We start from the raw sequence: 17,005 nt of genomic DNA, 5'->3' as shown, positions 1-17,005 counted from the left end.
TTTTTATTTTTACGTATTTTTCTTTTATCTTTGTGTTAATCGATATATATTAACCAGTATATTAACGCATTTAATTTAATGTGATTATGAACGACACACCCGATATAATACACACATGCTGTGTAGGCTCCGCGTAGGTTTCACTCGTTATAAGTAGGACCTTTAGTTATTTACCATAAAAATTGCCATGTCTCAGAAGAGTGAAACTCAAGAAAGAACATAGTCGAGCAAAACTACTCGATAAAATATTTCCAAAAACTCTCAAGATATAGAAAGATCAGATAATAATGTTGCTTTTTTCTTTTATTACTAAATCAACGTGGTATAGAGATATCTGTAAATAAATTGGCACAATAAAATTTTATGATACGAACTACTCATAATAAACGGGAAGATAGGGATGGGACACTTATGCCCATTTTCACCAACAAATACCTAAATTAAGGGATCCCCTAAGAGCATTTACGGAACACTTAATAAGAATTTCGTTTTCACCAAAGTTTAGGTATCCCTTATGCATAGTTATTTATGTCAAAATTGGGAGAGCCCTTATTCTAAGTGGCACTTAGATTAAGAGATTGTTGCTGAAAACGGGCATTAGGGGAATATGGTTTTCTTTAGTAAAACGAATAGCTGCTGTATACAATTTATTGTCAATGGAACAACCTTTAATTTAATTTAACCTTAAGCTGTTTGAAATAATGTTTCAAGATACTGGTATTATGCAATGTTAGAAGTCATTTGTGAAACTATCCTCAAAAAAATGCAGTGTGAGAATAAAGTGTTGTGTGCACACTAGGGTGTCCCAAAAAAATCAAAATCATTTTTTTTAACGCATACCCTCCTATTTTTTTCCTTTTGGTTCAAAACTATTATAAATAAAATTTTATGGTGGTAGGACCACGGTAACCCGTGCCGACTTACATTTGAATGTATGTCATACTTGCTCTCTAAGACTAACGCGATCTAACGCGTCGATGTGCTTGTGATTTCTTGTTATTTAGTGATCGAATCATTGTTTTCAAACAGCCAACATGTCACTAGACTTAAGCAATTATAAAAAGGGTATATTTTTAATTAGGGGACCTAAAGCATCAAATGACGGGCTCAAAACTTCCGTCTAATGGACAAGTTCTGGCAGTTTCATTGTACAACTAGCGACCCGCTCCGGCTTCGCACGGAATAACAGTATTTCTCCACTATTTAATGTGTGGTATTATACATGTAAATCTTCCTCTTTAATCACTCTATCTATTAGAGTAAACCGCATGAAAATCGGTTGCGTAGTTTTGAAGAATTAGGTAAGCTTACAACGGGACACGGGGACAGAAAAAGCGACTTTGTTGTAATGATATTCGGGAAATTAATTTAATTGTGAATGAAAACGTAAATCTTACTATTCGCGAATGCATTATCTACTGGGAAAAGGCGCGTATTCCAACTAAATCTTTGCCTAATTGTGTGACGAAACTCGTCACCTTGTATCAAGTTTGGAGGGACAAAAGACACAAGACGTTTTTAAGCAACGCTATCACGACTTTTTCAGCAACTTAGATATATTATGTATAATTTATTTGATTTTGATTAATAAGAATAAATCATCATGTCCCGAGCCTTTTCCCAACTATCTTGGGGTCGGCTTCCAGTCTTGCCGGATTCAACTGAGTACTAGAGTTTTACAAGGAGCGACTGCCTATCTGACTTCTCAACCCAGTTACCCAGCAACCCAATACCCCTTTGATAAGACTAGTGTCAGATTTATGGGTTTCTGACTACCCGAAACGACTGTGAAAGATGTCAAATGACAGCCAGGAGAGCAGCCGGCCTACAGTTAGCGCGAGTTACAGAAAGCACGTGCCTCAGAGGAGCAAAGAGAAAATAACTCTTGAAAAACGATTGGATGTATTGTTTTTCAAGGGTTATTTTGTCTTTGGTAAAAATTTTTTTTCAAAAGAAGATCTTTACGGTACGTTGTATGACAAAATCACCTCTAACTTCATTTCAGTAAAAAGCGAGTTCTTTGATCGATCGCCTTAAAATATAATGACAGTTTTCTACATGAATGTGTCCTACCTTCTAGTCAAATAATGCTTCGTATCAAGAAGCCAAAGTTTCAGCACTGAGAGTTAGTGAACGATGTGGCCGAAAGATCGGTGAAGTTCATGCAAGACTTTTATTGATTAATCACAGTAGATGAGGAACAAAAACAATTATTGTTAGGTACAGTCCTAGAACATCGGAAAATTTATCCTGACTGTAAAAAAAACTACTTTAAAATGAAAATTTTAACAATGATATTATTTTTCAATTTATATGAGAAGATAAAACATTATTTGGATGTCATCATCATCATCATCCTCCGAGCCTTTTCCCAAACTATGTTGGATGTATTCGAGGTTTATTTTTAGTAATAATAATTAAGATCTAAATTTCTCCATAGTAAGTCAGTACAAATTTTCATGTGAAAACTTTGGCATTAAGTCGGCACGGGTTACCACTGTCTGATCGAGATAAAATTTATTATAGGAGATAATGAGGTCAAACCGAAAAAAATTAGAGGGTATGCGTATTTGAATTCGAGAAAAAAAAATTCCCCCTTATGTCTTGGGACACCCTATGCACACTTATTATGCTATAATATAATCTGTTCCCCAATGGATGCTATTGCTATTTTGATGTTATAATTAAACTAAAGTTAATAATCATATCAATATTAATAAAAATGTAAACAATTCAATACTATATTAATGTGTATTGACTCAGTCAATAACCACTGACGAAAATAAATAACTTGTAGTCTTGTACATAATACTTATAGCAATTTATTATTCCTTAAAAAACGGATGACCCCGTTACCAGCCACCGTACATGCTCCACGAAATAGCTACCACTTTAAAACGAAATAAAATTCCGGAAAATTTATCATCCCGTGCCACCCGGAACATTCAAATCCCGCCCCGGGATTACGTGTAGCCCAACACTACTTTTGTTGCCGTAATAAATAAGAATCCGCCTGGTGAATTTTAGTATACTTTTTACAGTTATAACATACTAAGTTTACAACCTTTGGCCTAAAATGAGATTTTTTACGTCATAAAATGATATGAAAAAAATATGAAGGGCAACTCTAGTCGAGGAGATTTGACACGCTTTTACAGCGATGAAATAATTTAGGAATACGCTTTATATGAAAGCGGCTTTGAAATTAGATTTTTTGTTTAGGTATCTACTTTCTTGATAGGTATTCTTCAAAGTCCAGGTTAAACTTTATAAGCTTGTAAATTGAAACAGGTCTTATGGCGAAATTCCATACGAATTGTTCGCTTACATTTGTTAGCAAACAAAAATGTAGATACACGTATCTGTGCGAGTCCATTGCAAGTATGCATTCGCGTACTGTTCGCACGCAATTTGTTACTGTTTTTTGGATTAGATGTAACATTTTGTGTGTGTGACAGTGCCGGTAGATTCTCATGTTTATATTTTAAAACTTAAAACATAGTCCATGTCCAGCACATAGAGTGGTTTTTCCTTACAGTGAAAGAATCATTCAAATCGGTTAGCCTATTCGCCTCAAACAGACATACAAACAAACATTTAAATCATTTCTCCTCATAATAGTACAGAAAACGTATGCTATGTTAGTTTTGATATAGGTTGATGTTTTTCTTTATCCATTTATTCGCATGATATTACCGTGCTGTAGAAATATAAAGAATGGCTTAATAGAGGGTAATAAAAAAGGCGAAACTCTCAATCAATTAACATAGTTTTGTTAATCATCTTTCATGAATCACCAATTCATCATTCAAATATTTACAATCACCAGCTCTCTTCATCAAGGAGCTTACCATCTCTGGAGTGGCTTCTTTCAGGTCATAAGCCCAACCTTGTCTAGCCCACCAGCGAATCATGTTGGTAGACCAGTTGAAGCGATCACAGAACTCAGCAGCCTTGAAGTCGAAGGGGAAACTGTGGTGGTAGTTGTGCCAACCTTCTCCAAACGATACTGATGAGACGAAGGCGTTTTCTTTTGGTACGATGGTTCTGGAATGTTCTAAAATATTAATACAAGAGGTATTTGCATGTCCAAATCCTGCTTCATATTTTTGCTGTAAATGTGAATAGTTGATCTCCATAGTGTCACCCACATTGTTTTGGAAATTCGAACACCTTCATGAATGAATTTCTTTAATAATAATTTCGCTTTGGCCTAGAAATTAAAACGAACGAGCTCTTTACACTATGCGGTACTTATTTCTGTCTTTGAGGTCCTAACCACCGGTACTTTGGACCCAGTATAGTACTAAGTTTAATAATTTTAATAATTACTAAGTATTTTTTTATTTAAAAAGTAAGAAATATATTTGTGGATAAATAAATGGAAAATAATATGATAGTATACATACTTATTATAAGGCTGATATCCGTAGAGATGAGCAAAGCTGTTTACTGACAGCTCAGCATGGAAGACAAATAAGAATCTGATGAAGGCTTGCCAAGCTATTGCACACTTCCAGTCTTCATTCCAGAGATATATGTTCAGGGATATCGGCAATATATAGCAGAAGAATAACTTTAGAAACGTGTGGTATCTAAAAATGATTAAAATGAAGACTTATTAATTCCTTTGCACAAGTTTTCTTAGGAAATACTGCACTTTTACGTCAGCTAATTTTGTATAAATACTAATTATTCTCAGGATTTGGGGGATGTACACTTTCTTTCTTCACTGTAGGTAAGCACACAGAAAACTCTCTAATTCATATAATATAACAGCATTTAGAACGACGAAGGAACGCTGTCATAAATTAAAAGACATTTGTGATCGAAAGAAATACTGACTTCTTTTGAAACATAATAATTTCATCTCCTTCAATATCACTCATGTCGATCTTCTTCCCCTGTTTCTTCACTTCTTCGTTCTTCTTCATCATGAGCCAGCCGATGTGTGAGAAGAAGAAGCCTCGGTTCGCATTGTGAGGGTCGGCGTCTGTGTCACTGAACTTGTGGTGAAGTCTGTGGTCGCGGACCCATTCATAGATAGAATTCTGGAATCAAAAAGCCACACAGTTCGTAGGACAAAAGGTAAAGCAATACTTGGTGGTTCCTCCGTGTTTCGGAAGGCACATCAAATTGCTAGATCCCGGCTATTTGGACATCTTCAGCAGTCATTCGGGTAGTCGGATGCCAGCAAGTCTGACAACCACTATATCTAGCGGTGTCAGTTTGCCGAGGTAACTGGGTTGAGCAGCTCAGATATGCAGTCGCTCCTTGTAAAACACTGGGACTTAGCTGCACTTTACTTTAGCTTTACTTTAGCTACACATTAGACTGATGAGATTTTAGTAGACCTAATAAGAGAAAGTGGATACAATACCAGGACAACTTGAATGAAAAAATATTTCTAACTTGACCAGCACTACAGAAGCATATCACTAGAAATATTTTCAATGCAGGAATCGCTTTGTAAGATCTATGCGTGAACAGGCGATGGACACCGCAAGTTATTCCTGTAGCATTTATACAGTACATTAGGATGGCTGAAACAAATAACAAGAAATAAATAAGAAACATACAATCATCCGAACTGAGAACCGCCTCATTAGGAAGTCCGTTAAAAACTAGAAGCGCTTTGAGAAGACCCTGAGATACTTAAGCTTTGTTTTTGTATTAGATATTATCTTTGGCAATTATTTTTTTTCATTCTTAACTTTGAATTTACCACTGGAAACTCTACCCTACTCATGCGTCATACCATCCCATCTTTATGAATATTAACCTGTGATATTAACAAACCTTAACTTTTAAATTAGGAAAACATCATTATTAAACATTATTCATTTATCTTAAAGAAATTAGAAACCTTATAAGTCAATAGACGATTTATTTTTTATTCGCAAAAAGTTTTTAACACTTACCAAAGAATACAGTTAATTCCTTCACAGGAAAAGCATATAACCAACACCAATAAAATCCGAAAACATGATACATCGAAATAAATATAGTATTATACCATTTCACTTCGTTTTTAAAACCAAAAACTTTTTCTGTGTTTTTTAATATTTTAAAACGCATAATTATAATATAGAAATGACATTAAAAATTAATAATTATTGGCTTTTTTAACTCGTTTGTTACGTGGTTCTAAAGACAAATACTTTTGTGAACTAGAAGAAAGAAATATATATTTGTTATTATTGTAATGTGAACTATTAGGTATTGACAAATTACATTGCTGTTTGTATGTGACAAGACTCAAATCTGTATTTGAGTAATGATAATTTAATTCGAAGTACTTAAGCATTATTTATTATAACTATAGCTACCTAATAATACTCAGAAATCGATAACATAATTTTAAGTTTGATAGTAGCTGATTTAAGTTAAAGTTAAAACTGATAAATTGCAGCAAAAAAAATGTACCTATGATTTTTATTTTACCTAATAAAAGCAAAATTGTCGCGCCCCATTACCACATTTACGCATACAATACAAGCAATATGAACTCAATTCACATTATAAAAATACACAACAAAAGTAAATACAATTGATAACAAAGTAAGTAAAGATTTTATAACACATTTTTTCGAGATTTCATACATAATCTTCCCAAAACCTAAAACCTAGCAAACACATGCATACAATAATTATGCAACTGACTAAGTAGTCATTATGTGTTTATTGTTGTATTAACGTAACGTATGTTTTTATTGTATTTATTTACATAAACTTAAGCAGCATTTGTAAATAAAAAAATCATATTAAGATGGTTTATTTTTAGATAATTGCGTACTCAAATGGAGTATACTTAGTTATTTCTAGATTTCTTCAAAGCAGCGTTTTTTCAAAGGCTTTACCCAAAATAAATACTCAAAGATCTCAAGTACATAATTTAATTTTCACGCATTACAAACTCAAATTATATCGAGCACTTCTAATACTTTAAAATAACCTTTCATCTCAAACAGTATTAATATAATAAATCTGTTTGTCCGTCTATAAGTGACTGCAGTCCATTGAGAGAATCCACACACTGCAAACTTTTAGTCGGCCGATAAATTGTTGTAGGCTCATAAATCATTATGATGATGAATGGTAGTAATGGCGTCCACGGCCGATATCGGCCTCGGCGGCTGTTCTCATTTAAGGAGATCAGCCAGCTGCGCAGGACAGTGCACAAGCATTTGCGCAGACACAGGTGCGCTCACTATTCCTTCACTATCATAACCCGATGGGACGGCAATCCGACACGACCAGAAAGAGATCAGGCGCAGGACCGACATTTACGTGCTCTCCGATGCATATTACAAAGATCAGGTACCTATTAAGTAGGTATCAAACCGACCGAACCTTATATTGGAATCAAGATTTATTTAAAAACAAAATGTTTTCCAACCAAGGCACTAACTGTCGGCAGACTATTTAGTCTGTAGTTTGCGTGTGTCTGACTGGACAAAAGAGGTCGACTATAATGGTATACTTGAACGAATACTTTTGAAATTCAGTACAATAATGGCCTGGCCTTAGAAAATTGGTCTCTATTTGTAAGGCTTTGCAAATAGTTAGAGATGGTAGTGGACTATGCCTTTTATGTATTGTTATGTAAAACTTGTCATAGATTGCCTATGCATTTTTTGAAAACTAAATGCTAGGTAAGGTTTCACATCCCGTGGGAAGCACTTCGCGCATTCGGATAAACGGGAGCCAATAGTCTTCCTACACATATTGTTTATTCGAAGACTAAAATATTTGTTGAAATCGCCCCCGCACTTCCTGAGATTAGCGGGTTTAAGCTAACGAACAAACTTTTCACTCCATAATATCTCTACATAGAATAGAACACAAGTTTTAAATCATTAAAACCCATTCCCATCCATTCCCACCATTAGAGCCCAAAACATTTCACAATACACACAAAAAAAGGGTTCAAAAAGACACCAAATATTTTACACCCTCACCCCTCGACGCCAAAAACCCCTTCGATGTCTGGTCATGGTCTTTACAAAATTAAAACGTTTGTTTCTGCAGGACAGTCTGTTTTGTGCCAACACTGGTTCGCAGGACAATTGCATTGCCTTTTGGTAGGTAATATACATTGATTTTTTATGCTTGAATGTCAGTTTTTTCGCTGGTTGCAGTGCAGCAATGTATGTGGTTCTATGCTTTGGAGGAATTCGCATGTGAGATTAAAATTTTACGAGTGTCTTTTTAATAAGTGTTAACTGAATATAATAACGAAAACATCAAGATAACGCAATATTTTTGTAATTGGTGCTATAACAAAAAAGTTAAATAGACATTTCACCTGTGTTTGAAAAATGTGGTACGGGTTTCTTTCAAAAACGTGTCAGTTGACTGTTTTGTTTTTGTAATAACCGTTAAAGTTTATACCATATACATATTCAAAAGGACCAGCATAAATGACCACGAATCAACCAGGATTTTGAATAGCGCTAACCGAATCCATTCCAGTGATTTGCACAGCTCGCCCAACAAAATGGCCGCCGTCTCGCCACGTGGTACCCGACAATACGCGCTAACGAGATATTTGAACTCACGGACGAAGGAAAGATCAGCGGAGACGCCATAAGGCTGGTAGGTCAGAAGCATTATACGTCAAATAACGTAAGTAGGGGTACTAATAAAAAAAACTGACGTTCTCATTGGCCCAATGATCACCATGAAGGACTGCCGAAGTGATGGTCCAGGGTTCGATTCTCGGTACAACATTTGTGTGATGAGCATATTTGTTGGCTGTGGTCTTGGTGTTACGATATGTATGTAGGTATTTAAAAACATGTGTGTAAATATATAAATGTATGTAGTTTATCAGTTGTGCTAGCACCCATAGCACAAGCTAATAAATGGCTTACCGTGGGGCTAACCAACCGATTATAATGAACGAGACGGGTGGGTTCCTTGAGACATCAATAAAAAATTGGCCTTGATTGATTGGTGATTTGGGTTGAAAACAATGGGAAAACTCCAAAAAATGCGTATGAGGTTGGAGCCAGTACTTAACGTTCCTCGTCCCCCGAAAACCCGCATTTTGGCGAATCTATTTTCCGCATTTTGGGTAAAGAACCAAACTCTCAAGTATGAGTGCGTGGGTTCGATTCCAAGTCAGGTAGTATGTATGTAGGTGTACTTTTTAAGTATTAATTGGATACCAAACACTACGTTTCCGATGAGACGTTGGTTGGGAAAAGGCTCGGGAGATGATGATATTTTCTTTAGAGATAATCCGTTATGACATCTCCGCTCGTTATTTTGTCCTCTATGTTGGAACGCATCTCTGCCGACTACAAATTTGCTAGGAAACGGTATTCAAATACGAAATTATAGATGTACATATTGGAAGCTGCAAGTAGTGTTTTGGTTTCGAAATAAGGGTCTATTTTGGGCTCAAAATTCGGATGTGAGGCATTGAATTTTAATCTATTTAGACATTTGTTAGGTTTGGTTATCCACTGCCTCATAAATAATGTAGTTTAAAAATATAACAAAAACTATTGAGAATTGATGTTTATAATTAAATATTATTAATAAATAAGTAATGGCAGCTGTTGTTTACACCAACTTTCTTTTAATTGAGATACCTGCGCCCAAAAATTGGTGCGAATTTTTCACATAAGTACCCCTGATAAATACGGAGTAAAGTTATTCCTATTTTAAACCTATAAAAATGTATGGTTATTCCTTTGTTTTTCCTGGTGTACCTATAGGATTGTGCACAAAGATGAGCCTTCTCCGTGTGAGAGGAGGCCTGTGGCTAGCAGTGGGACAATAAAAAGGCTGTAACATACAGTAACAATTTAAGTATGCATACATTGCAAAATTCTTAAACAATTTTGACAATAGTGTCCAAAAGTCGGAAACAATATTTTTGCGTCTGCCATCATATGAGTAGCTACATATTTTCAAGGTTTTCGACTAAAAAAGAACAAATGTATTATGGACTAGCTGTTATCCCGCGATTTTATTCGCGATCCTGTCTAACTTCTTCCCACACCACGATATGAAATTTATGTAGCTCTTCTTCCCACCAAAAATACATAGAATGTGAAGAGCGAGCGGTTTTGGGGTTGTCTTTTGTAAAAATCTTTAAAAATTCTGAATAAATGACTTTTAATACTAGCTTGGCAACAGTACCTATCGTATATTAAAATTTATGATTTCAGTTCAATCTTTTCGGAGTTTTAAGAGGTACAAAGCACAGACAAAGAAATAAAATTATTGTTCCTCTATATATTAGTTTCCATAAGATAATTAGGCTCCATATCTTTAATTCATATTCTTTCATCTGTACATTCAGATATTTATCTTTGAGGCCCCAACATAGATCATTAAAATGATAGTTAGGTACAACAGTAATTAGGAATTTTGAAAAAAACTGGTTTTCCAAAATGAAATAAAATGGTTTAACGTTATTTTTATATCTGCTTATCATATTTTTGGATTATATTGGTGTTGGCTCTATGCCTTTCCTGTGAAAATTGAAACGGTACTATTCTATATGTAGGTTTAATTTACTGTTTATTTCTTGGGCCTTATTTTAGGGCAGGATCATGTTAAAAATTCTTATTCAAGTCAATCCTGCCACTTTATATTAACTCATTACTTATTTGAAATTTTTATGTCTGCAGTTTATAGAACGGAAACAAAAATCTGAGATATAGAGTTAGAATTCACCATAATATTTATGAAACAATTATGTACAATAACAGGGCTAATTTTTCATCGCTCATAGAAAAACTGATCGTTAATGCATAAATAGATTACGAGCGGCAAACATCTATAGCTCCGTATTACATCCCTTATACAGTAGTTTATTTTTTCAAAGTTTCAAAGGTTCAAAGGTCAATCATTCAGAATATTCATGTGTATATGTATTTTGTTTCAGCAGTTTTTCTTCATTTCCCGCTGCCCGCAAAATTCGAGGCCGAGGCCTTAGAGACTAGAATTAATGAGGCGTTCGGGTTCTTTGTCAAATCAAAACAAATCTGTCATTTATTGGCCTTGTTGACTGATAATTTTATCATGCAAATAATGTGGATTTAATGGAAGACGAGTAAGTAAGTATTGCGTATGTACATATTTATTATTCGTAAGAATATAATTGATAAGATTATTTACCTTTTATGTAAATATGTGTACATTTGTTTAAGTACAATGTAAATCATCTTCATCATCGTCATCTCAGCCATAGAACGTCCACTGCTGAACATAGGCCTCCCCCTTAGATCTCCACAGTTACATATTAATCGTTAATTATTATATTAACAAAAACTCCGTAAAAATTATATGCGAAAAATGCAAAATTCGTTAGGTCTAAAGTCTAAAACAATATGTTTTTACGTCATCGTTATCATTATGCGAGCCTATTGCTTTTCAAAGCAATCCATTAAAAAAAGACAAAAGAATTATGAATACATATTATAAATACATAAATTCTTTTGTTTTAAAGTCTTAGATTTTGCATAATATTTTTGCCAGTCGGGGTTCAACACAGTTTAACACTCGTTTTTTTTAAAAAAAACATCGATATTCAGTATATTATATAGGTCTCAAAACATATGGTATGTTTTGTGCAGCTGACAGTTGTCGGTTTTAAGAGAAAATACCGTTGTTTTTGCTCAAAGTCAAATCATTTATTTCATTTAGGCCTTGACAAGCACTTATGAACGTCAAAAATATAACTAAGTTTGATTCTAGTTGCCCATTCCAAAAGTATCTTCAAATGGAGAAGAACGGGCAAGAAGCACCATGGTCACTCTTCTTAAAAAAAACGTGGGATTACAGTTTGTATGTACTAAGAGCGACAGAAACTGTCAACAGCACCAAAAAGACCAGATCACGAAGGTAGGAAAGTTAGCGGAGATGCCGTAACAGAGGTAGGTCAGGCGCCTTCTTGTAGGTCAAAGTAACGTATGATAGGCGTGATAGAAGTTAGGCTTCTTTGTCACATAAGCACAAATCCGCCTTTGTAAAAGAAAGTCTGATTTTATTTAAAAAATAATAGGCGGGTTCCGTAGAAGGCGGAGATAGTAGTGTTCCTCGTCTGCGTCAAAATGTGGTGTTGCCTTAGGAGATTTTGCATTTCGCTAATTGTTTTGCTGTCCATGGGTTAGACCAGACTTAATAAAACGCAATATTTTGTAATTTGTTTTAAAATAATTCTGATATTCTATTTTTTTAATTTAACAGTTTATTGAACATATACTTAAAAGGCACGCTAGTCATGTATTGTCATCATAACTCAGAGCGTGTGCAAAAGTTCATCCTAATCGAAGACCGGGGAATGGATAAAATTAAGATTCCAAGATTTTCTTACGTACATAGTTAGTTACACGTGAAGCTAATATAAGCGGGTTAAAAATAAAAAAAAATATGCAAGTATATTCATTTGAATGACGCAATTTTTTTTTGTAGAATTGATTAGAAACTTTATATGCCTGCTAGTTTTTCCCGCGGTTTTATTCACTTGGATAAAAAGTAACCTAAGTATGTACTTTGAGATATTCGATATAGATTGAGGAAAAACGTCCCAAAAAAATACATATTTACTTATATATTTATTTATTATGTATAATATTTACAGCTTCCGCCGTAGCCCCAGGGGAATTCCTTCCCGTACCAGGATTAAATATAACCAATGCCAATTGGCATTAGTGTAGCTAAAGGTTCATCATCATTCTCCGAGCCTTTTCCCAATTATGTTGGGGTCGGCTTTCAGTCTAACCGAATGCAGCTGAGTACCAGTGCTTAACAAGAAGCGACTGCCCATCTGACCTCCTCAACCCAGTTACCCGGGCGACCCAATACCCCTTGGTTAGTGAAGCTAAAGGTTGTCTGGAAGAAATCGCTGATTAGCGATAAGACCGCCCATTGTACTCTTCTTTGTGTATTATGATTTCCTGTACTGTTAATTTTCTTGGTGTACAATAAAGAATAATCTAATCTAATCTAGCTTCCCAACAGTAGAAGAATTTCTCAAATCAGTTCTGCAGTTTTGAACTTCAGGCTACAAACAAACAAACAAATACATTTTTCCTCCTAATCATATTATGTTGGATAATTAGGATTTTTATGTTCTTTCATTTGTATATTTAACCATTTGTCTTCGAGAACCAAACGCAAAACGACAAAATGATAATTAAAACAGCAATTAAGAATTTTGAAAAAAGTCTCGGCTTTAAAAATGAAATAATATGGTTTAACGTTATGTTCATATCTGCTTATCATATTTTTGGATTTTATTGGTGTTGGCACTATGCTTTTCCTGTGAAGATTTTAACGATACTCTATGGTAAGTAGATTTTATAATTTATAATAATAACTATCTTACCAATTTTCATTCAAATCAGTCTAGCCATTTTAGCCATACATCGGATAAGATAGATAAAATTTGTAGAACAGAGACAAAAGTGCAGTGTAGTTTTAGGGTTCCGGATCAGTGGATGTAGTTATTATATACTTTCGATGTCTGTCTATTCGTCCGTCCGTCTGTCCAACCGTGGATAATCTCCCGTGGTGTCTTCCACGTCAACCGCGCGCGGCGGTTGGGATGAGAGGTGCGAATTCTAAGCGGCATCCCATTCCCTCTCGTCCCGGATCATTGCTTTAACCAGGACCGGTCCATTGCCACCCCGAGTTCCCAGTTCTCTTTCCAGGGCACACCTTGACTATGTGCTCTACCGTATCCTCCGGGCTGTCTGCACAATTTTGACTCCTGCCCGATCCGATGCAGGTACCTCAAAAAACAACCGTGTCCGGTGAGGACCTGCGTAGGTATGGGCGCCATGGCTCCTCCCCGGCCCCTCCTGAAAGAGGTCAATCATTAAAGATAAAGATAAAGATTCAGTTATTGCATAACTGTGTACATATTGATGTTTATTAAATACAATATATTAGATCAACAGTCTATCCAAGTCGGACATGCAATATTAAAATAAAGTAGAGAAGAAAAAGAAAAAAGATTCATTGACATTACAAAAGTGACACTTCTAAATTACTATTCTTCTAATTCTGAATATTTATATTCTAACATTGTTTGCAGCTTTCGCATTGTTTATTTTGACTGGTCTTGGAATAACTTGTGGAGTCCATCGACTGTTCACGCACAGATCTTACAAAGTGGTTCCGGCTTTGAAAATATTTCTAGTGTTATGCTTCTGTGGTGCTGGTCAGGTAAGAAAGATTTTATTAAAATAATAATCGCCTCAATACTCAATACTTTATTGCATTACAATGTACAAACCTGGTCAGTAAAATTAAAGAAACAATTATGGACCCTGTCGGGCTCAGCAAGTTAGTTTTTAGGGGAGAGGATGAATAGCGCTTTTTTTAAAATTATAAATTGAAATAAAGAAGACAATCTGGCACTTAGATTTTCAAATAGGTATTGTCTATGTGTATATTTATATTAACGTTATTTTTATTCTCCTCTTTAGGACCATGGCCCGACCATGGGCTGCATGGTGCCCTGATGCTTAATACAACTACCTCTACATACAGATTTATTGGTTACAGAATACTATCTATGAATGGGTCCGCGACCACAGACTACACCACAAGTTCAGTGACACAGACGCCGACCCTCACAATGCGAACCGAGGCTTCTTCTTCTCACACATCGGCTGGCTCATGATGAGGAAGAACGAAGAAGTGAAGAAACAAGGGAAGAAGATTGACATGAGTGATATTGAAGGCGATGAAATTATTATGTTTCAAGAAAAGTAAGTACAGTGTATTTGGATGGTATGAAGGTAAATAGGAGCTTCAGCTACTTTGAAAATAAAGAAAAAAATCTGCAATTTATGAAGGTCATTTTTACAAAAAACGGCCCCAAAACACCCGCCCTTCACTACTTCCTATATGTTTTATATAAGATGTTTAACCCGATTTTACTCGAGAAGGCGTAAGAAAGAAGAAAAATGCTTTGGCAAACACATCATATTGCTACCACTTACATACATAGATTTATCAAACCAGTAATGCAGAGTCATTTCTTGATCAAATTCCATTTAAAACTGACATATTTCTTTTGTTTCAGATACAGCAAAAGCCTAAGGTTATTCTTCTGCTTTATATTGCCGATATCCTTGAATATATTGCTGTTTAATGAAGAGTGGAAGTGTGCAGTAGCTTGGCAAGCGTTCATCAGATACTTGTGCGTGCTCCATGCAGAGATGACAGTCAACAGTCTAGCTCATATATATGGATATCAGCCTTATAACAAGTAAGTATCAGCTCAACTAGTTTTATCTATTCTTCTTCTTCTTCTTTCGTGTCGATGACATGTCATATATTGAGACTACACTATGTCAGCCCAATATGCCGCCACAGCGAGAGCACGGTTTTATCTATAAAAAGTTTTGTAACATGTCTTGGACCAGAAGTTTTTTGGTAGAATTTGTAGCAATATAACGATGATCCCTTAGCACCTGTATCCGATTGTGTCCCTCAGTGTGCTTATATTTTGTTCCTGAGGTCAGACCATACTTGAAACACACACAACGTACTTGAAATGTAATCAAAAAATACACCTTTACGTAAATAGAATCAATAGCAATGTAAGGTATACTCGTAAGAAAAGGAGGACTTTGTCAGATGATTTTCGAATTTACTTAAAATGCGATCAGAAATTCTTTTGTTTGACCAAATGCACCTAATGTAGGTATGTCTTCTTCTATTCGAATGTCAGTAAGTTTAATCACCTAGCAAGCCCATGTACCCCTGAATCTAATTTTCCATATTTTTTTACATTCCAGAAACATCATACCAAAAGAAAACAAGTTCGTATCAGCAGTCACGTTTGGCGAAGGTTGGCATAATTTCCATCATAGTTTCCCCTTCGACTTCAAGGCATCGGAGTTTTTTGACCGTTTTGATTGGTCTACTTACTTCATTCGCTGGTGGGCTAGACAAGGTTGGGCTTATAACCTGAAAGAAGCCACTCCAGAGATGGTAAGCGCTATGATGAAGAGAGCTGGTGAATATCATATTGTGAATTGATTAAATATGCGATAAACGGGCTATGTTTCTTTATTTATGTGTTACCTTAAGGGCGATTAGAAGCCAAATATAGCCGAAAATACTTACCAGTCTCTTTTTGAACATCTAACTTAGTGACTGCCTTTCTGACCTTCTCAACCCAGTGCTAATCTCAAGACAGTGACTGTAACTTTGCAAAGTCAAACAATGAGATTTTCATAATTAAAATATCACCCTAATCGACAATGCTTCTAACACTACACATACCAAAATAAAACTCATTCCCAACATTTCCTTGCACATAAAAATTAATTTCTACCCTCATATTAACATTCCGTCCCCAAAAGGGTAGAATTTTTCAGGCCCCCATCCCCCCAAATTTTGACAGTCCCCATCAAGGGTACAGATCATCGTTCATAACTTTCGCGTCGCTAGTCCGGGCGAACGTGACGTAATTATAGGGTACGTGCACACTAACTAACTAAGGGTAGGTATACACTGGTCCTTTGTTTTTTACTTATTTTAGAATTAGTACCATTGAATAAACTGCCGGTTTGAATTAGAAAAGGACTATCTCATTAATATTGGAAGATTGTCTTGGAAAATACGGAACCTTAATGGTACTGCAATAAATCCACTAAATGCCTAGACAAGTGAATCTATGCAGTATCTACCTAGTTAACAAACAATTGAGTAGTCTTTAAACACTGGTAGGTAGTTCATTGGGGAATAGCCCTGCACTAGATAAACTTCCGTTTTCAAAAATAAACTTATGTTTACGTTAGATTTACTAGTATAGCTACTACTACATCAAGGAAGCTATATCCATTTTGAAAAAGAAGATACAAAGAAACACGCTTTATAAAATATGCTTCTCTTTTATCAAAAGTTTAACTACAAATTCAGTATAGACATCCTTAACATTAGCTTTTTGTTTTAGTCTACAATGTAACCAACCCCTTATTTAGGTAAACGGTCGTGCCCAATGCCACTATAATTTAGTACA

The 17,005-nt window shown here is 35.3% G+C and overlaps 2 protein-coding genes across 2 annotated transcripts; one reads left to right on the top strand and one right to left on the bottom strand.

The window, feature by feature from the left end:
- Window positions 1-3,779: 3,779 nt before the first annotated feature.
- Window positions 3,780-6,078, bottom strand: LOC110371155 (acyl-CoA Delta-9 desaturase). Its single transcript, XM_064041026.1, has 5 exons — window positions 5,922-6,078; window positions 5,413-5,543; window positions 4,846-5,051; window positions 4,410-4,595; window positions 3,780-4,047 (listed from the first exon to the last, which is right to left on the bottom strand). Exons 1-5 carry the CDS (start codon window positions 6,076-6,078, stop codon window positions 3,780-3,782), a joined length of 948 nt encoding a protein of 315 aa, XP_063897096.1.
- Window positions 6,079-13,123: 7,045 nt separating this feature from the next.
- On the top strand, window positions 13,124-16,059 carry LOC110371156 (acyl-CoA Delta-9 desaturase). Its single transcript, XM_049850188.2, has 5 exons — window positions 13,124-13,312; window positions 14,063-14,193; window positions 14,536-14,741; window positions 15,059-15,244; window positions 15,777-16,059. The coding sequence occupies exons 1-5, from the start codon at window positions 13,153-13,155 to the stop codon at window positions 16,018-16,020; spliced, it is 927 nt and encodes a 308-aa protein (XP_049706145.2). The 5' UTR covers window positions 13,124-13,152; the 3' UTR covers window positions 16,021-16,059.
- The last annotated feature ends 946 nt before the right edge of the window (window positions 16,060-17,005 follow it).

This window comes from Helicoverpa armigera, chromosome 24 (genome assembly GCF_030705265.1).
Source record: "Helicoverpa armigera isolate CAAS_96S chromosome 24, ASM3070526v1, whole genome shotgun sequence".
Taxonomy (NCBI): Eukaryota; Metazoa; Arthropoda; class Insecta; order Lepidoptera; family Noctuidae; genus Helicoverpa; species Helicoverpa armigera.
Note: the sequence above shows the minus strand (reverse complement) of the source record. Positions and strands in the feature narration are given on the sequence as shown.